Source organism: Gopherus evgoodei, chromosome 1 (assembly GCF_007399415.2).
Source record: "Gopherus evgoodei ecotype Sinaloan lineage chromosome 1, rGopEvg1_v1.p, whole genome shotgun sequence".
Taxonomy (NCBI): Eukaryota; Metazoa; Chordata; order Testudines; family Testudinidae; genus Gopherus; species Gopherus evgoodei.
The window spans coordinates 42,768,944-42,789,585 of NC_044322.1; the positions used below are offsets into that span (position 1 = coordinate 42,768,944).

At 42.9% G+C, this 20,642-nt stretch overlaps 1 protein-coding gene across 3 annotated transcripts in view; it reads left to right on the top strand.

Annotated features, from left to right (window-relative positions):
* The window catches only part of MTUS2 (microtubule associated scaffold protein 2), a 514,325-nt gene that overhangs the window by 237,302 nt on the left and 256,381 nt on the right, over nucleotides 1–20,642 (top strand). The window contains exon 1 of one of the 3 annotated variants that reach the window (XM_030562789.1): nucleotides 15,796–15,949. The exons of the other annotated variants lie outside the window; for them this stretch is intronic. Coding sequence (XP_030418649.1) covers nucleotides 15,805–15,949 — 145 coding nt within the window. The 5' untranslated portion in view covers nucleotides 15,796–15,804. Of the gene's footprint in view, nucleotides 1–15,795; nucleotides 15,950–20,642 lie in introns of those variants that run through there. 3 annotated transcript variants of the gene reach the window in all.

Genomic DNA, 20,642 nt, shown 5'->3' on the forward strand with positions numbered 1-20,642 from the left:
AAGGTTGTGCTTGTAAATCGAGGACAACATTCAGCCTTTGATATGTTTGAAACTGTAATCTGCATGACAGACATCACCCATTACTTTAGCTTGTTACATACTTCACCTTTGAGTTAAAAGAAAATCCATCATCTGTGAACTATTTGTAATGAACAATTTGTTGAATTAAATTAGCCCCTTAGGCCCTTATCCTGCAAACATTTATGCACATGCTTAAGTTTAAATATTTGTAACCCCCATTGACTCCAGTGAGACAACTCCCGTTTAAGTTTTTTCCAAGCTGAGGACTTTTGTTTGTATGTTAATGCCCTCTGACTGCTACAGTGACCCCTTTAGTTTATGTAACAGTAGCACTTGGAAGCCCGTACTTAGGTTGGGACTCCAATGTCCAGCCGTGCTGGAAGAAAGACAAAAGACAATGGATGTGGTTTAATTAGGCCGCAACTTTATTCGCTTAAAATATCTGGAAGTACCTCATCATCGTCACTTCCTTAATTTCCACTTGTTTGGGGGGCTGCTATCAGCACCTCCCCCGTCCAGCCTCGTTCCATCCATTTGGTTGCTGGCACCCCTTTGTTTTAAGATTAAGGGTGGTAGAAAAGGAAGGGAGTTGGCTCCTCACTGTACCAAAAGTAGGATTCCCAAACTCCTCTTCCTCATCTCCCTTAAGGGATGCTTTCCTTTAAATCCTTTTCCAATCTATTTTATCCGACGACTGTATCCCTTTCATAATGAGTAGCTGCACTGGACATCTGCCACAGGTTTTACATACTAAATTGCAACAACCTACCCCATCTTGGCCAGTCTGGCAGTGAAGGAAAAATTCCTTCCCAGCCCCCAAGGAAAAGGGTGACGAGCTGCTAGCGTACTCCCCACAGCAGATGATGAAAAACATAGTTGGCATGACTCTGTGGATGCTCCGGGGCTGGAGCATCCATGGAAAAAATTAGTGGGTGCTTAGCAGCCACCAGCATCCAGCTTCCCCTCTTCCCCGCCCCAAGTGCCTCCTGCCCACCACTATCAGCTATTCCACAGCATGCAGGAGGTGGGGGAGGAGGAGCAGGGATGAGGCATGTTTGGGGGAGGGGGTGTATGGGACTGGGTGGGATGAGGCTGAGCGGGGGTGGAGTGGGGGCGGGAAGAGGTAGAGTGGGGTAGGGGCTTGGGAAAAGGGATGGGGGCGGGGCCTGGGATGGAGAGGGGGTGGGAAGAAGCAGGGTGGGGTGGAGGCTCGGGGAAAGGGGGCAGGTAGGGACTGGCCTGGGGCAGAGTGTAGGCGGGTTGAGCACTCCCGGGGTCGAGCACCCCTGGGGTCCAGGGAAGCCGGTGCCTGTGATGAAGAAGCCTGGTCCTTTTACAGATTCAGTGGGTGGAGGCTGCCGTTCTGATGCGTGTGAAAGACGGCTCATCTGGGACTGAACCGGGTATAAATACTCCTTCCTTTTTATCTGGTCAGATGTGAGAGCAGTGCGCTTCTTCCCGACCAGATCCAGTCACTTTACGCTCCTTCCTGCTCTGTCCTGGTAAATTTTCTGCTTCCTCCCCTCCTGCTATTGGCAACAACACCTTTTCTTCCAGCCAGCTGGACAAGGATCCACCACATAAAGTTGCAGTGATTACAATGTAATAGGCACTGTACAAACACATAGGGAGAGACAGTCCCTGGCCCAGATGGAGTAGGGACCCATTACTTGAATTTTACCCATGGCTCAAGAATAAGCAAACAAAAATTAAACAAAAATGGACATTGACAATAAAATCTAAAATGCAGGAAGATGGTGCTTTGCCAAGCAATTTAAAAAAGAAATTAAAAACGGGGCTACTACGGTATGTAGTACATTTTATCATGTTGTAATATGAAGTAATACATTCCTGCCTAACAAGTGGTTTTGTGTTTACACCACACAGTTACAGTGGGTAGAAATTATATTTAAATTCAACATCTCTTTAACATTAGCCTGAAGACTTGAGGGGAAAATAAAAATTAACAATAGATTTGCTACAGTTGACAGCAGACTTCTGTTGCTCAGCAATCTTAAATGCTGCTTAGTGGATTTTCAAACTAACTCTTCAAGCACAGATGCATTTTAACAAGGATAGCATAAGAAACTACATTATATAGTGCACATTCAGCTGATAGATGTTTTCTCTTCTGTTCTTACAGATTTGTGCCTGCAGTTAAATAATTGTTTATAGTTAATCAAAGAGAATGGATCAAAGAGAATAGAAAAGTTCCTGACCAGTGTTAGATTCTTTTCATATGTATTAAATGGTAAAAATGCAGAAAGCAATTAAGGGACCAAATCTGAAAACACTTACAGTACCAGGTGTACTGCTTACTATCTCAAATAGTTTCATTAACTGACTTCAGTGGGACTTTTCAGTGTAGTGCACATTAGCAAGGTTGGGCCCTAACATAACACTCTTGCACCAGCTTGGCAATCCATATCATGTAGTGTGCTTAAAGAGCAATATGTTCCCACTATATTTACATATGGGAAACCCAGTAATAATAGATAATACTTCTCTAGCAGTTGTCATTTAAGTGCATATGGCAAACATTACTTTTGTTTCACAGTACCCCTGTGTGGCAGGTAAATCTTATCCCTGTTTTGCAGAAGAGAAAACTGAGGTACAAAGAGACTAATGCCATATTTTTCAAAAGCTTGCATGGAAGCAAGTAACTGTTTAGGACCCATTTTCAGGCACAAATTAGGATTGGGTATACACAAAATTTTTTTAAAATTGCTCTTGTTTGGGGTAGAGTGCCCTGACCACTCTGGGTCTCTGGGTTCCATAGAGGCAGGTTTAAGATGTAGTAGTAGAGGTGAGAGCTCTAAGAACAGCAACAGAATCTGATCAGGGATTGCAGAGATTGACTTGTAAGTAAAGCTTAAAGAGCTGGCTTGGCTAAGTGACGACTGAGGCTAGTGCTACATTTAGCTATCTACCAACACTGAGAGTGGTGTGAAGCTGCACCATTCACTTGCCTAGGGCAAGCTCTGCTTGGGATTCTGCCTTAGATTACAGATCTGCTTTCCCAGGTCCCTCCTGAATACAAGGAAAATGTGCATGGGAAGCGCTCCAAGCGAAAGTACACAACAGTCCTGGCCTTCCATATAGATGGATATTGAGTTTACAGTATCAACATACTAAAAATTATAAGAGAGACGAGGTGGGTGAGGTAATATCTTTTATGGGACCAACTTCTGTTGGTGAGAGAGACAAGCTTTTGACCTTAAACAGAGCTGTTCTTCAAGTCCTGGGACCAACTTGACTACAACAACACTGCATGCTAAAAATTATAAAGCAATTTGTAGGTATTCATTTATTCAAATGGGTGAATTGTTAACAAAATGGGAGAAACAGGACAGCTTTCATATTGACAGTAAAATAGAGAATTAAGGAACAGCTAGTAACTTTTCTCAATCAGAACTGATAATGAATAATAGCAGTCTATGAAGCATTTTTGTGGATAACCTAAAAATTAGCTAGGACTATCAGTAGTGGTAATAACTAACTCTAAAATAGAACTTTTATCCATAGATCTAAAAGTGCTTTACAAAGGAAGTGAGTATCATTGTCGCATTTTACAGCTGGAAGAACTGATGCACAAAGAGGTGAAGTGACCTGCTAAAAGTCAGCCAGCAGGCTAGTGGCAGAGGCAGGAATAGAACCGATATCTTCTGAGTCCCAGTCCAATGCTCTCTATTCACTAGGCAACACTACCTCCCATCACAAAATGATAATTTATAAGTCTCTCATTAGTGAACTGTAGAATGTACCATTTCTAGAATACTTCCCCCTACAAATACATATGCAGTTTGCCTGTTACTTATTCTCTGTGTAAAGCAATTCTACCTACATTTCTTTAGTTCTCAGCTCTTTCTCAGTTTAAGTGTATGCCCCTTCTTCCTGTGTTGACACTATTGCAAATCTGCCTTCACTATTTCCCTGTTTGCTTCAGAACAATATATAAATCAGAGTGATCCCCTCTTAATCTTTCCCATGATAGCACTGGTAAGCCTTCTGTTCAAACATGGATATCTTTTATACAATGTCCAAATACAAGCTTCTGAACATTTAAACACTTGTATCAGTAATAGAGGCCAGATGTGGAGCATCTTCTGAATCTATAAGAGCTGAGAACACTAAATATCAGAGCAGAATGAGAAACAGTTTTCCCAACCCAGAAAATTTGAGATTTCAAAAATGTTTCCATTTGGGTGAAAAAGTCATAATCACAAACTTTCACGGCTGAAAATCCACAGCAGAAATTAGCTAGTGTCATTCAAAACATTTTGTTTTCATAATCTGGATTTCAATCCTTGTGTTTTTTTAAAAATGCTATAAATTAAATTTCAAAACAAAAAGTTGTTTCAATCTGGAAAATGTAACTTTTCAGTACAACAGGATTTTTTATTTAATTTTTTTTCTAATTGATCTCCTTTCCCATGAAAATATTCAGTTGTCTCAAGTTAGCAGTTTTCAATGGAAACAATATTTGATTGAAAAATTCCCAGCCAGCACTATTAAACACTGCTCAGGATCAAGATCTTAGTCACATATGTTTGGGCATGGCGGTTTCAGCTACAAACTGACCATGCTACGCTAAAGTGGCTTCATACTGCCAAGGGGAACAACAAGAAACTTCTTCATTGGAGTTTAGCTCTCCAAGATTTTGATTTTCAAATTCAGCACATCTCAGGAGCTTCTAACAAAGTAGCTGATGCACTCTCCCGTGAAAATTTCCCATAATCCAGTAGTTAAAAAGTGTTCTTTAAATGTAAAAGTCTGTTAGTTATATACTTAGTAGTATATGTAAAAAGGTGCATGTGTTGTATTAATCTGTTTATTTTTAAAGTTCTAGGAGAAAATCGCCACCGGTGAGCTTCCCCACTGTCTGCAATTTGGGGGGCGTGTCATAAACAGATAGCTAAGGGTTAATGTTCTTTTACCTGGAAAGGAGTAACCTGAAACACCTGACCAGAGGACCAATCAGGAAACAAGACTTTTTCAAATCTGGGTGGAGGGAAGTTTGTGTGTGAGTCCTTTGTTCTTGGTCTTCTGCCTGTACTCTCTCGGCTATGACAGGATTTTTCTGCCTCCTGCTTTTCTAATCTTCTGTTTCCAAGTTGTAAGTACAAAAGTTAAAATAGTGATTTATATGTTTTTTTATTTTGTATTTACATGGTGTAGTTGCTGGAGTGTTTTGAATTGTGTTCTTTTGAATAAGGCTGTTTATTCATATTTCTTTTAAGCAATTGATGCTGTATTTGTCACCTTAATACAGAGAGACCATTTTTATGTAGTTTTCCTTCTTTTTACATAAAGCTTTCTTTTTAAGACCTGTTGGAGTTTTTCTTTAGTAGGGAACTCCAGGGAATTGAGTCTGTGCTCACCAGGGAATTGGTGGGTGGAAGAGGTCAGAGGGAAATCTGAGTGTGTTAGATTTACTAGCCTGACTTTGCATTCCCTCTGGGTGAGGGGGGAAGAGAGATTGGCTCTCGGTGCTTCTGTTTTCCAGGACTGGAGGCGGGGAGGGTGGAGTCCCTCTGTTTAGATTCACGGAGCTTGCTTCTGTGTATCTCTCCAGGAACCCAGGGAGGGAACACCTGGAAGGGAGAAGGGGGGGGAAATGGTTTATTCCCCTTTGTTATAAGACTCAAGGAATGTGGGTCTTGGGGTCCCCAGGGAAGGTTGTTGGGGGGATCAGAGTGCCCCAAACACTCTAATTTTTTGGGTGGTGGCAGCTTTACCAGGTCCAAGCTGGTAACTAAGCTTGGAGGTTTTCATGCTAACACCCATATTTTGGACGCTAAGGTCCAAATCTGGGAATATGTTATGACAGCAGTTTTCAATGGAAACAATATTTGATTGAAAAATTCCCAGCCAGCACTATTAAACACGGCTCAGGATCAAGATCTTAGTCACATTTGGATGTTGAAATGCCTGTTTCAACTCCCAAGTGTTGGAAATAGACACTTAATTTGAGCATCATGTTTGATAATGTGATCCACAGATTTTGGAGGTTTGGTATTGCAGCTTTTTAACACATCAGTCTTTAACATTGGAAATCTGGGATCTAAGGTTTCCTTAAACTATTAATCACAACAAGTTTACTTGTCTCATTCAGAGATGCATTAGTAAAGACAATCCAAGCAACTGAAAGAAACCTGCACATAACCTACATGTCCTGTTATATCTGGCTCTACAGAACTAGAAGACCCTTAGTTTCATAATCTATGCAAGTAAAAATACTAGGAAGTTAAAAGTAAGGCGGAAGAGAAGCTTCTCAACATGAGCGGCACAAGTGGCAAAAATGTTTCTCTTAGTAGTGAGAATATTGGGCCATTCAGATTTCTCCCCTTAGTTGTGGGCTGTTTGCAGAGACGCAGTCAGCTTCTGTTGCATGGGGTAAACATACCCTATTCTATCTGATGAAAAAAATTCTAATTGGTATTCAGATAATTTATACATCAGTGAAATGGCATATTCTTTTTGGCTAAGCTGTATCTGTTTTTCTCAATTAGCCTGGCGTAGTTTAGCTGTGATTTTTAAAAAGCAAGAACCAGGCCAATTTTAACACAGTGGAATCCAGTGTGCTCATTTAATCGTGGGCAGTTGTTTAACCTATTGAGTGCCAGAGGGATTCCAGTGCAAGACAGGGACAATAATTACAGCTTTATGAATGTGCACTGGTCCTGCTGGTGCTCTGCTGATAAAAATAGGTCTACTGGGCATGCAGGAGGCACATCTTCAAAGGGTTATTAGTATAAGCTCTTGGTGCCATTTCACATACAGTTAAGGGTGTTTATTGTCCTGAATACATTTGCTAGACTCATTTAAATTCAAGAGTAATTTAAGCTACACAAGGAATTGATTTTCAGGTGGTTTGTCTTTCACTTAGAACAATTGTGGATAAATATATCCACATTTAAAATCCTTCAGGATCTGTACAGTCTGCTGCTGAATCTTTTAAACGTGCATTTATGATTATTTAGAGCAGAGGTTCTCGAACTGGTGGTCAGGACCCCTCAGAGGGTCGTGAGGTTATTATGTGGGGGGTCATGAGCTGTCAACCTCCACCCCAAACCCTGCTTTGCCTCCAGCATTTATAATGGTGTTAAATATATAAAAAAGTGTTTTTAATTTGTAAGGGGGGGTCGCACTCAGAGGCTTGCTATGTGAAGGGGGTCACCAGTACAAAAGTTTGAGAATCATTGATTTAGAGAGCCAGGCTCAGAATGGTTTAGTGGCCTAGTGGTGCTTTGTGCTGCCATGTGTGAGACTTAATTTTGATTAATTACTATTTATTATGTTGACAGCTTCAGATGTGTGCTTGGTGTTTTGCACCTACAAGGCCACAATCTCCCTGCCCTGAACAATTTACAGTCTAAGCCTCCAGTCCTGCAAAGGCACACACACAAGCTTAGCTTTATGCACTTTGAGTAGTGGGACTACTCATTGCATAAAAAGCACACGTGCAAGTCTGTGCAGGATCGGGGTCTAAGGCCTCTGCTCTGTTCTCCACATGCAGGCTCTTATCTCTTCACAGAGTCCCAGTGACTTCAGTGGGGCTCTGCACAGTCATTGAGGGCAGCCTTACAGAGACGCTTGAAGGGCAGGCATCCAAGTTATAGCATATCTCCTGTTCTGACTGTGCGTTAGACAGGGGCCCTGAATTCAGAAGCATTGTGGAGTTGGCAGAATAAGGCCAACATTTCAAAAGTGACTACTGATTTCAGGTGCTTCTGTTCCTGGGTGTCCAACCTGAGACAACTTTGTTTTCTTTTAATTTACATTGGTGTGATATGAATAATAGTCTTCATGTAATAAAGTAATTTAATTCAATAGACTTAAATACCTTTACATTCTTTATAACATCATGTGTGAGACAAGATAAGTAGGAAGGGGGCTTATTCCACTAGCCTGTGCTCTTGTAGACTCAGAATTAGACAGGACAGAGGGGACCATCACCACCCATGACCCCCAAAGCAAGAAAAACTGGTGCTATGCAATAGAAATGACCATATCCTCCATCCTTGAAACCTACTGATATAATCAAAGAATGGGCATCGGAAAGCCCACTCCCCGCCCCAAACAATGTCAAAATAGGAGACATTTGTTAAGAACCCCAGTATAAGAGCATGAAACAAGTGGGGCAGTAGTGCTGGTAAAGTCATGCAGAGCAGGATAGCCACTGGTACCTATGACATGACAAACCCATGTTGGAGAGGGGCATGATATTTGTGTCATAGCACATGAAAAGGGCAGCAGACCTGCAGGTCTCCCCTCTTTAAAAAACAGGAAACCAGCCAGGCCCATGGAACTAAAAATTCAAAGCACACAGAACTGTGGATAATCAGGAAAAATCATGCCAATTAAAGCCCTAATCTTTCCTTTCCTCCCCCTCACTCCCCCACACACCCATATTGTGGAGAGAACCAAATCCATCCCATGCATTAATATCCTCTCCCTGTTTTTTGCTGTCAGTGAGGGAGGAGGAGTGGAAGGTGGGGAACTTGCTTCTCAGGAAAAGCATCCAGAAACAAGATATTCATAATAGAATTCCCCATCCTGAGAGAATTTCATGAATAGAAATGTTTGCATTAGTACCAGTCTGGCGAACTGGTCAACATAGGCCATTACAACCCTGTATAAAATGAACTGGCTAGGAAGCCTGGTCTGGATTATTCAGACAGAAGAAGGCATGTACTGAACTAAAAACATGCTACTAAAGATCATAGAGGTGGTAATACTGCAGGCATAAGGGTTTTAAACATGTGTCAGAAGTCCGGAAGTGTACAGCCGGATCCTTATATAGGTCGGCCAAAGCAACCAGAGCATAAAGAGTATAAGCTTTGCTGCTGTAGATATACCTACACTTTCTTGTTTGCTTTTTTGAACAAAGCAAAGCATTATACCCTCAAAGTTAGTTAACTGACCTAGGGTGCCACAAATTGTATGACAATAAAAGATCCTTTTCAAGCGTTTTAGTTTTGGTGAGAGACTTAAGTGCTGGAAGCTGCAGTGATATTACAAATATTGTGACAAAGAAACATATTGTATATTTCCTGAAAGATCTGAATCCAAATAAATGTTGTGTTTTAAACCCAAATCTTCCCTGTAATACAAAATGAAACAAATACAATATTTTATGTAGAGTGATGATTCTAATCTTAAACTAAATTACATCCTATCTCCCAGTAGCCATAATCTGTCTATGATTTATCTTATGAGGCTAGCTAGTAAAGGAAGACTCAGTTTTATGGCTGAATATTACTGTTACCACTGGTTATTTGCTGTTCCAGAGAGAGAGAGGTGAGGGCTAGGGGTTTATACAGTGAAAGGCTGTGAAGTGATATAATGCTTATTGCTTCAAGAGACAGCAGTTGCTATACTTGTCTTCACAGTATGAATGCATATGTATTTTGTCTTTAAACATACTATAGTAAACTATTAATAGTTCCGTTACTGGAAAATAAAATGTCTTTATCAATAGATGTCAACTTTGCTAAACTGTCAAGATTTTCATTGCATTCACTGGTAACTGCTTATGACAGAATAGCAGTGTGTAGAGGGAAACTTCCATGTTAAAACTGGTATTTTAAAACAATCCTTCTTTGTTACAAACACCACCTGAGGTTGTTAAAACTGAAAGTACTCAAAAATAGCCAGTTTACTTTTATATTGTCTGCTATCTTGGACATTTCACCAACTTGTACAATGAAATTAGATTAGTCAATTTTCCTTTTTCCTAACCTGTTCAAGCCTCTCCTGCAGCAGCAACATGTGGAGTGTTTTTGTTTTTAACAAGCAATCCATCGGGACTTTTTTTTTAATAAAAATGAGTCACGTGTGACCTGGGAGTGTCTCTTTAAACAAAGACTTTCTCTTCACCCTTCCTGTTCTCCTACTGTACCTACTGTGCAATGCAATCATAGGACCCAACTCTTACGCCACAAGTAAATTTCTCTAACACAGGATCAGAGTTTGGCCCTTCCAATAATGATGGGTGGGAGGAGGAGGGCACAAGGAGGTTCCTCCTCCTTAGCGCAACCTGAAAGGGGGCAGGACTGAGGCAGTGTCATTGCTTGGCACCTCCATACATGCTGGCAAGTAAGCTGCACCTCTCAGTGGCGCATAACATTGACCACTCCAACTGTCTTTGCTCAAGCGTTTCAGGAGGCTTATTGTCCCACAGGATCAGGTGGTGTGGGTTCACGCTGTCCCTTACTGAGGGCTATGTCTAAATGGCGTCATCTAGCTCAAAATTTTTCCCATAACTTCAGTGAGACTGTTCTAAGGATCAGACCATTCATTCTTTATTTCTGGCATAATAAACTCTTGTCCCTTGAGCTCAGTTTCTGGAATATCATAAATTCTTCTTTGAGTGATGGTCCCTCTTGTATTCTGCTGAGTGTTACGCATGCACACTGTGTGCCCGGAGTCAGAGAATTTGACAGTAGTGTCCATTGGTCTGCACATACACCCTGGCTCACCTTGTGCTTCCATCTGAGGTGTTAAAGGGCAGGGCAGACCAACTGCACTTGCAGTTCCTTCTCACCACCGCATGCTCTGGGTCGGAACTTGCAGTGACCTCATCTGACGCACCTTTAAATGCATAGTTGTAAATAGTTCTGAGTTTATTCCTGCCAGTTTTATTGTCGTTTTTAGTGCTTAGTTTAGATAGATTGGGCGTTCATTTCTCTTCAATCCTCCCTCTCCCCATACCCACCTGCGGGTTGAGGACTATGCCCAGGAAGCTCACATCATGTCTAGATGCAGTATCTGCCAGTCCTTCCCCAGCCATACCTGAGAAGGCCAGGCTGTCTGCCTCCAGAGGCACCTCATGGAACTCACCATGAGGCTTCATTTGGACTCAAGCAAGGGGACACACATCAGCATCTACTGCTACTGAGTCCAAATCCGATACTGGTGGAACCACCCCTATGAACCCTGTGCTGGGGCTAGTCGGGAGGTAAGGAAGCATTCCCATAAGCACGGGACTAAGTCTTCCTCAAAGGCAAAGAAAGTGGATGCTCCTTCCATGAGTTAGAGGCATGGAGATGGAGCTCATGCCAAATCCCATAGACATGAAGTCCTACAAACATAGGGATCTGGCAGTTCCAAGCAGTGGTCCACTGGTACCGTCCATACCAGTGCCCCACAAGACATGGGATTCACCAGCTCCAGGGAAGTCCATGGCACCAACATCGATGTAAAGAGAGGGATACCTCTGACACCGGGGAGATCAGGAACTGTGTTTGTGCCCCAGAATGTATTCATCTTAACAGAACCAGGGTCACCCTGTCTGTTGGGCCCTTTTACCTCTAGGGAGATTATTTCTCCCCCTCATGATATGCCCCCACTGTGGGACTCCCTCACTTCTACTTCGATGGTCTACACCCTTCCACCAGCTCTGACAGTATTGCCAATGAAACTTCTCATCCTCCGAAAAATCTGAAGTTGGAGAGGGACTATTGATGTCTTACCATCCATATGTGCATTTGTAGAGGCTAGCCTGGTCTTGACAACACCTACCACTTCAACCACCATGGAGTCACTGGTACCCCATGCTGTGGGGACTGCCTCAACATCCCCCAGATCCAGCCTATTGCTCATACTGGGAACCCTGGTCCCAACATCCTCCCCAGAACCAGCCTGAATCATGAGGGAACCTTCACCTGCTTCTCGCACCAAGGAAACAACAGAAAACCCAGAGATCCTACCTCCCAAGACCCACTTCATAGGCTTTCACCTCACAGCTACAACCTTCTACCAAAAGATATTTCTGAGACAACCTTGAAAGCTGCTAACCACTTTGCCTACCACCTCACAACCTCCTTATCCCTTTGGGGGTTGTTTATCACTCTTTCCCCCACTTTGGAGTGCAATAACAATGGACAAATGGGTTCTGAATGTCATCCAACATGACTATCTGATTGAATTCATCATGCTACCGCCTCCAAAACTATCCCTCCTCAGGGACCACTCCCATGACATTAGTCTCACCCAAGAGGTGAATTCTTCACTACAATGGGGAGCATAGAACGTGTTCTCTCAGAATATCAGGAACGGAGTTCTATTCAACTTACTTCCTGATACCTAAGAAGAAAGGTGGTGGAGACTAATCCTCAATCTTAGCCATCTCAGTTGCTTCATCCACAGATTCAAGTTTTGTATGGTCATGTTGGCAGTGATTATTACATCCCTAGTGAAGGCAGGTGGTTTATTGCTCTCGTTATGCAGGATGCTTCTTTTCACTTCAATATCTATCCACCCTACAGACGTTTCCTGAGATTCACATTGTGCACCCATCATTTCCAGTACAGGGTGCTTCCTTTCAGAATAGCCCTGGCTCCCAGAGTATTCACAAAGTTTTCTCTGTTGTAGTGGCCCATATCAAACATGAAATGAAAAGCACTTTCACAATGTTAAGTACTTAGCACTCCAGCTGAGTTGCGCACACAGTCTGTATGTGAAACAAAACAGACCCCTTCTGGGGTATACAGTCCAACAGTAGCCTATCCCCGTGCCCCTCTGTGGGTGTCTCTGTAGCCCTCCCTGTAATTGCTAGAGAGTGATTGTCAGTCATGTGTTCCACACCCAAGGACACTTCCTTGCCATTGGGTCACTGTGCTATGTGCTACCAGTATTTCCAAGCCTCTGTTCAAAGACCACATGGCAGAACCCCCAAAATTATGAGACTCTCTTAAAATATCATTAGACTTAAAAAAAAGTTAGTCTCATGTTTTTGGTCTGAAATACTTCTGTTTATTTAACTATGAGAGTAAGCTCCCCCTCTCCTGATCTGTGTGAGATCAGTTTAATTTGAAAATTCAACCTGAAACACATTGCACAGAAGAGGGACCTCCTCACTGCCAGTGTCAATGCATGGCTTCAGGGCAGCCCTGCAAGTGGCCCCTCAGTTTCCTTCTTGATTCCTCAAACTCAGGACAGCCTTTGGCATATATATGTAGCCCTTTTTGCAGCATTAATTTATTACCAAAAGTCCCCTTACCATAAATCAGAATCGCTCCAGCACAATCCAAACAGGATTTTGGTCCCCATCAACTCCAGGTATGGCTCCAGTTTCTCTCACCATGCTTCACCCCCGCCACTCTAGCTCGGGTCATAGCGTCTAGAGTATGAGATCAGAAGGACTACCAGATTATCTAGTATTACTTCTTGTATATCACAGGCCACCAACACCATCCAGCAGCTACACACTAATGCCGATAACCAAAAGAGACCAGAGTATTACAGCCCACTGGAGACCAGACTATCATGTCCCATGGCTGAGAACTGGAGGGCCTGAGGTGCACCAGTGCTTAAGGAACCCACAAAGGCAGGGAAAAATACCCAGATAATCCTGCCAAGTGACCTACCCCAACACTGTGCAGAGGAAAGAAAAAATCCCCTGAGGTCACTACCAATCTGACCTGAGGGAAAATTCCTTTCCAACCCCACATATGGCAAGCAGTTACACATGAGCATATGAGCAAGAGCCAGCCAGCCAAGCACTTGAAAGAGAGAGAATGGTCCATGTCTCCTCAGAGCCCTGACCCCCCCTGTTTCTCCACACCTGGTGTTTCTCCATTAGGGTGACCAGATGTCCCATTTTTGGGGACTTTTTTTTATATAAGTGCCTAATACCCCCCACTCCCATCCCGTTTTTTCACAGTTGCTATCTGGTAACCCTATTCTCCACCCCGTTTTTCTTATCGGGTAGAGTTCCAACTCTTGTGTGGAAACATTTTTGACTCACCCTATCATCATTCCCCAGCTTTCAGCCTCCTCTGGTGTCATCTCTCTGGCTCAGAGATCCAGCAGACATCTTCCTCTCCCTCTGCTGCTCTGTCTTCAGTTCTTTCCAGCTGTTCTGGCTGCAGCTGTCTGGCCTGGGAAAGTTTGTAAGCGAGCTCCTGACTGCCTTTCTGCCTTCTACTTTCACAAGCCTAATCTGACTCCACTGCTCAGCCAGAGAACGCTGAACACTCCCTCCTTCAGGAGGATCCCCTCCCTGAAGCACTCAGCTCAGCGCTGGTCTTCCTCTGAGCTCTCTGGACTCTGTCTCTTTCTAAACACTGGGTTGTAAACTCTCCCTCCAAGTTCTGGACTCTCATGTATAACTCCTAGGGGCAGCTGAACCCTTTTCATTACACCAAACTAGAGCACATTTGAACTGGAACAAGAGAGCTGAGCCCAATTTTAGTTAAGGGGCCAATTACCCTGTTATAGGCAAGTAGGAGGGAGATTCTCCTTGGGTAGGGGTAGAGGTGTTGTCATCCCTTCCCTCCTTTGTTCTCTATCTCCTGGTCACCTTCCCCCACCCCCTCCTGCCTCTTGTCTTGCCTTTTTCTTATCTCATGTCACCCTTGTGTACCTGCTGCCTCCACTCCCCCTCTGCCAGTCCTGCACCAGTATTAACTTCAGAATTCCCACTTTAAAGCACTTAAGACTTGCTTCAATTTATATTGTCCTCATGACGAATTTCTGTGCATGGCCAAGAGCTCATGCAAATTTGTATGGTTAGACCCATCTTTGCTGGTGTACATCAGCACTTGGTGCATTGTGTGCACATTGGAGAGCTCAACCTGGCACTCCTGTGGGGAGAACTGATGCACTTATATACTCATTTGTTCCCTCTTGTGTATTGCACACTTGAAGGGAAGCTAGGAGCTTAAGTATTGAGAGGATAGTCACAACACATAACAGCTTTCAGGGCAATAATGCCTCTTTAAACCTGAAGAAGAGCTCTGTGAAACTCCAATATTTGTCCCTTTCACAACAGAGTTTGGTCGTTTAAAAGGTATCACTTAACCTACCTTGTCTCTCTCAGATGCTGAGACCAACATGGCTACAACAGCTTTGCAAACAACCTTTATATCGAAAGCAGTTAATCTAATTGATTATAGGTCAGCGAAGATATATAATTAAAATAAAGTTATGAGTAGTTTAATCCCTTTCTAAACTGTAATTTAGGGTTGAAAGTCTGATGGCAATGAGTTGCTATGAGGCACAGTTATTTGTTGGCTGGTAATTTAATGGTAATAACATAGTACAAGCCTCCTCCTTAATCACCAAGCAACTAGTTTTATATTTGGATTGTGGCATAGATTATATTACTTTGTAACCACAGAATCCTCCTAACGGCACACAAAAGCACTGCATTCTGAGGCTGCCCACACCCAATGGATTTGTTCTTTTAAAGACTGCCTCAGAGAAGGATACCTTTCGAATGCTGTGCTGGAAAGTTACAAAGGCACTACTACACTAATCTAAGATTTTGAACCAAAATCAGATGATATGGGATTTGGTTTGCTGGTATGCTTTACAGTCCTGCTAAATAATTTTTGGAAATGTGAGCTATTTGTTGCAGCTATGAGGTTTACATTATCTGGAATTTTTGCAAGAGAAACCAACTGTATCTAATCTATGATTCTATCTGCTCAAACAGCCACCATCGCTACAATTGAGTGCCTAAACAGGCTCTCCTCTCTCTCATTATCCCAAGAAATGACTGTTGACCTATTTTATCCCCGCTATTTCCCTTCTGAATTTATAGGTTATACATTTTACCAAGATGTTTTTAGGTCTCTCGCTGGCCCCTAGCCAAGTTTACTTCTCTAGTAACCTTTCTTTTCTTCTTGTGCAATATGTTTATATTGGTTGCTAAGCAGATTACTTCCTAGTTGCATGTTTAACAAGGATGAAAATGCTAATAAAGAGTTAGGAGGTGCCAGATAGCAGCATGGAATTTTTTAGTTAAGAAACTGTAAATAAGAGACTAAAATAATGATAGCTACCACTGCCTGGGATGGAATTTTTATGCATGAAATACTTGAGATTCTGATATATACTGTGTTTTATGTTGTGTCTTTATTTCCATTAATGTCTGAAAATGTCTGCACAGACAGCAAGAAATTTCAGCTGAGGAAATGTAAGTGGTGTGTATATATTATTATTATTTATTATTATTATGAAGTAGATGGTTCTGAAAGCTTTAATCTTTTCTTACAGTCTGTTCTCTTTCAAATCCTGTCTGCAATTATGCAAAGTCAAATTTAACAACATCATATTAACCTTTCTTTTCATTATAAGTAAGGTTGTTGATTAATCACAGTTAACTCACACAATTAACTCACAACTAATTGCACTTGTAAACAATAGAATACCAATTGAAATCTGTTAAATATTTTTGGATGTTTTTCTGCATTGTCAAATTGATTTTTGAAATTTTGAAATTTGATTTTCAATTACAGCACAAAATACAAAGTGTACTGTGCTCACCATATTATTTTTATTACAAATACTTGCACTGTAAAAATGATAAAAGAAATAGTATTTTCAATTCACCTCATATAAGTACTTTATCATCTTTATCAGGAAAGTGCAACTTATAAATGTAGGGTTTTTTGTGACATAATTGCACTCAAAAACAAAACAATGTAAAACTTTAGAGCCTGCAAGTCCACTCAGTCCAAGTTCTTGTTCAGCCAATCGCTAAGAGAAATAATTTGTTTATATTTATGAGAGTTAATGCGGCCCACTTCTTATTTACAATGTCATCTGAAAGTGAGAATGGGCGTTCACATAACTTCGCTGTAGCTGGCATCGCAAGATATTTATGTGCCAGATGCGCTAAAGATTCATATGTTCTTTCATGCTTCAATCACCGTTCCAGAGGACATGTGTCCATGTTGATGATGCTCGTTAAAAAAAAAAAAGAATTAATTAAATTTGTTACTGAACTCCTCGTGGGAGAATTGTAAGTCCCCTGCTCTGTTTTACCCACATTCTGACATATATTTAATGTGATAGCTGTCTTGGATGATGACCCAGTACGTGTTGTTCGTTTTAAGAACACCTTTGCTGCAGATTTGACAAAATGCAAAGAAAGTATCAGTGTGAGATTTCTAAAGATAGCTATAACACTCGGCCCAGGATTTAAGAATCTGAAGTGCCTTCTAAAATCTGAGAGGAACGAGGTGTGGAGCATGCTTTCAGAAGTCTTAAAAGAGCAACACTATGATGCGGAAACTAGAGAACACAAACCACCAAAAGAGAAAACCAACCTTCTGCTGGTGGCATCTGACACATGTGATGAAAATGAACATACATCGGTCCACATTGCTGTGGATCATTATCGAGCAGAACCCATCATCAGCATGGACACCTGTTCTCACTTTCAGGTGACATTGTAAATGAGAAGCAGGCAACAATATCTTCTGCAAATGTAAACAAACTTATTTGAGTGATTGGCTGAACAAGATGCAGGACTGATTTGACTTGTAGGCTCTAAAGCAGGGGTAGGCAACCTATGGCACGTGTGCCGAAGGCGGCACACAAGCTGATTTTCAGTGGCACTTGCACTGCCCGGGTCCTGGCCACCGGTCCGGGGGGCTCTGCATTTTAATTTAATTTTAAATGAAGCTTCTTAAACATTTTAAAAAACTTATTTTCTTTACATACAACAATAGTTTAGTTATGTATTATAGAGTTGTAGAAAGAGACCTTCTAAAAATGTTTAAATGTATTACTGGCACGTGAAACCTTAAATTAGAGTGAATAAATGAAGACTCGGCACAGCACTTCTGAAAGGTTGCCGACCCCTGCTCTAAAGTTTTACATTGTTTTGTTCTTGATTAATTTTTTTAATTGTGCAATTAATTGTGATTACTTTTTTTAATTGCTTGACAGCCCTAATTATAAAACTGTTTTTTCCCTGTAAAGGGTAAATAATGTTTTACTGACAAGCTGTGTTATGTTTCAAGCCTACCAAATCTGAATCAGTATGAAAATATATAAAGAGGAATTCAGTTTGATTAAACTGATTTTGTTTTCATTTTAGATTATAAAATTGATACAGGATGTATATCCTCGTATCAAGAGGAAAATTATTGCTTGATCCGTCAGTCCTTACTCAGATTAATCTCCCTATTGAAGTCTATCTAGAGTTCTGCCTAAGAACTACTGGAGTGTGCCCTAAAACAGGAAAATATGGAGTGAGTATTGTGGGTGGAGGTGGGGGAGAAACTGTGACTCTGAAAGGTAGTTGGATAAAAGATGAAAATATGCTATAGAGAAAAACCTGCACTGTTGGGAAGCTGGGCTAGATGACACAATACCTCTTACCAGATCTCACTGTAATTACTATAGGGGTCAGTGATCTCACAATTTAATCTGTTTTTTTCTTTTTCAGTGCTCCAGATTTCAGAATTGTCCATACAATTAGTTTATGCTAAAATATCCTCCTCTTGTTACCCAATCCTCCCACTTGCTTGCTTCTTTCATTAGTCTATTACGCAAAGGTGAAAGTAAGCTGGTACGCCCCGGTATGGTGTACTCGCAAGAGCTGGTGCGCCACACTGGGGCAGCCTGATTTCCCCAGGTGGCAATTTAAAGGGCCTGGGGCTCCCAGCAGCAGCTGGAGCCCCAAGCCCTTTAAATTGCCACCCAGAGCCCCACTTCCGGAGCCCTGGAGTAGCAGCGGCGGGGCTCCAGGGGTTATTTAAAGGGCCCAGGGCTCCCCTGCCTCTACCGCCCTGGACCCTTTAAATAGCTGCTGGAACCCTGCCGCCACTACCCCAGGGCTCCAGGGGCTATTTAAAGGGCTGGGACAGTAGAGGCAGGGGAGCCCCAGGCCCTTTAAATAGCACCCGGAGTCCTGGGGTAGCAGCGGCAGCCAGGGGCTCTGGCAGCGGCTTAAAGGGCCCCGGACAGTAGCGGCAGCTGACCCTTGGGCCCTTTAAACTGCTGCCAGAGCCCCCAGCTGCCACTGCTACCCTGGCATGAGAGGAGAGGGCACTTACTGGTACAGGGTGGGCCAGGGCTCGCTCTGATCCCCCATCTCCGTCCCTTCTGCCCGAGGTCCCACCCCTTCCAGGGGCCAGAGCTGGCTCGAACCCAGCCCCGTATCGGTAAGTCCCTATTTCTACTTTAATCGCTGCTATTATGTCTTGTCTTTTGAGTCAGGTCTACCCTACCAAGTTTTGTCAGCATACTTATGTCCGTCAGAGGTATGAAAAGAACCACATCCAAGAGCTGACATAGCTGTGCTTGCAAAAAATCCATGCCATGCCAACCTAAGATTCCTTCTGCTGGCATCGCTAGTTGTTGTTTGGAGAGATGGTGTTCGTGTGTGGGCAAAAAAACCTCCTCCTGTTGTCGTACACTGTGGGTATGTCTACACTGCAACTAAAAGACCACAGTTGGCCTGGGTCAGCTAGCTTGGGTCATGGGGCTTGGGTTAGGAGCTTTTTAACTGTGTAGACATTCAGGGTTGAGCTGGAGTCCAAGCTGTAAGACCCTGCAAGATAGTGAGGGTCCCAGAGCTCGGGCTGCAGCCTGAATCCAAACATCTAAACTGCAGTTAAACAGCCCTCAGCCGGAGACAGCTGGCATGGGCCAGTGTCCAACTGTAGATATACCCTGTATTTACACCAGGGGGGTCTGCCTGAATAGCTATACCAGCATAGCTTATCAGCAGAGGTCGGTGTATTGTATACTGGCCTTTAGATCGCAAGGTCTTTGAGCCAAGAACAGTTATTCTCCCAGTAGGGCCCGAAGCTGGTTGAGGAGTTTGAGAGCTACCACATTGTAAATGCTAAACAACAAGTTAAAATAATCTTTTTTAAAAAGAAGCACAGCTTCCTATGAAGCTACCTTCTGCCAGTTAGACACAGCACTGCTTTTTGGGGATGATGTGTGCCCTAGAGGGAGCTCCCACAAATGAATGGGGGAGGGTGTGTGTGTACATGTAATAAACATCTCCTGGGTGTGATGTTCTGTCCCATCTAATGGCACCAAGACCACTTAGGATGGTTAGCTTTTAGTTCATTCTGTAGAGCAGGGATTGGCAACCTTTGGCATGCAGCCCATCAGGGAAAGCTAATAGCAAGCCAGGATGGTTTGTTTACCTGCAGCCTCCACAGGTTCATCTGATCGCAGCTCCCACTGGCTGCGGTTCGCTGCTCTAGGCCAATGGGGGCTGCGGGAAGCGTGGCCAGCACATCCCTCGGCCTGCGCCGCTTTCTGAGGCCCCATTGCCCTGGAACGGCAAGTGGGAGCTGCGATCGGCCAAACCTGCAGACGCTGCAGGTAAACAAACCATCCCATCCTTCCAGCTGATTTCTCTGATGGCCACATGCCAAAGGTTGCCAGTCCCTGCTATGGAGGCTCATGCACTAAGCTCCAGAGGTCTGTCTGCGTTACATATGCACGGGCTTCCCCCTATTTTAGTCTAGTCTACTCTGTAAGGCACTGTGCATCTAGTCTACTCTTTGAGGCACTGTGCATCTAGTCTACTCTGTAAGGCACTGTGCATCTAGTCTACTCTTTGAGGCACTCTGGGGAGGTGTGGGACTGTGGCTTTGTCTCCTTCCTGTCCCTTTTGAGGCGATACAAACTTCAGGGGATAGATAGACAAAGCAGTCCCTGCTGTGCACTCTTGCCACCAGCACACTTCCACTTCCTCAGTGCTCTCCACTTCTTTTCCTGTCCCGATTTCCCACACAAACACCAGTCATGATTTGGCCCACATCATTCCCTAGTTCTGCACACACAGCTGGCCATGGATGGTTACATGATTTTGTCTGTTGAGCCATTAATAATACACATCTAAACATTGGTAC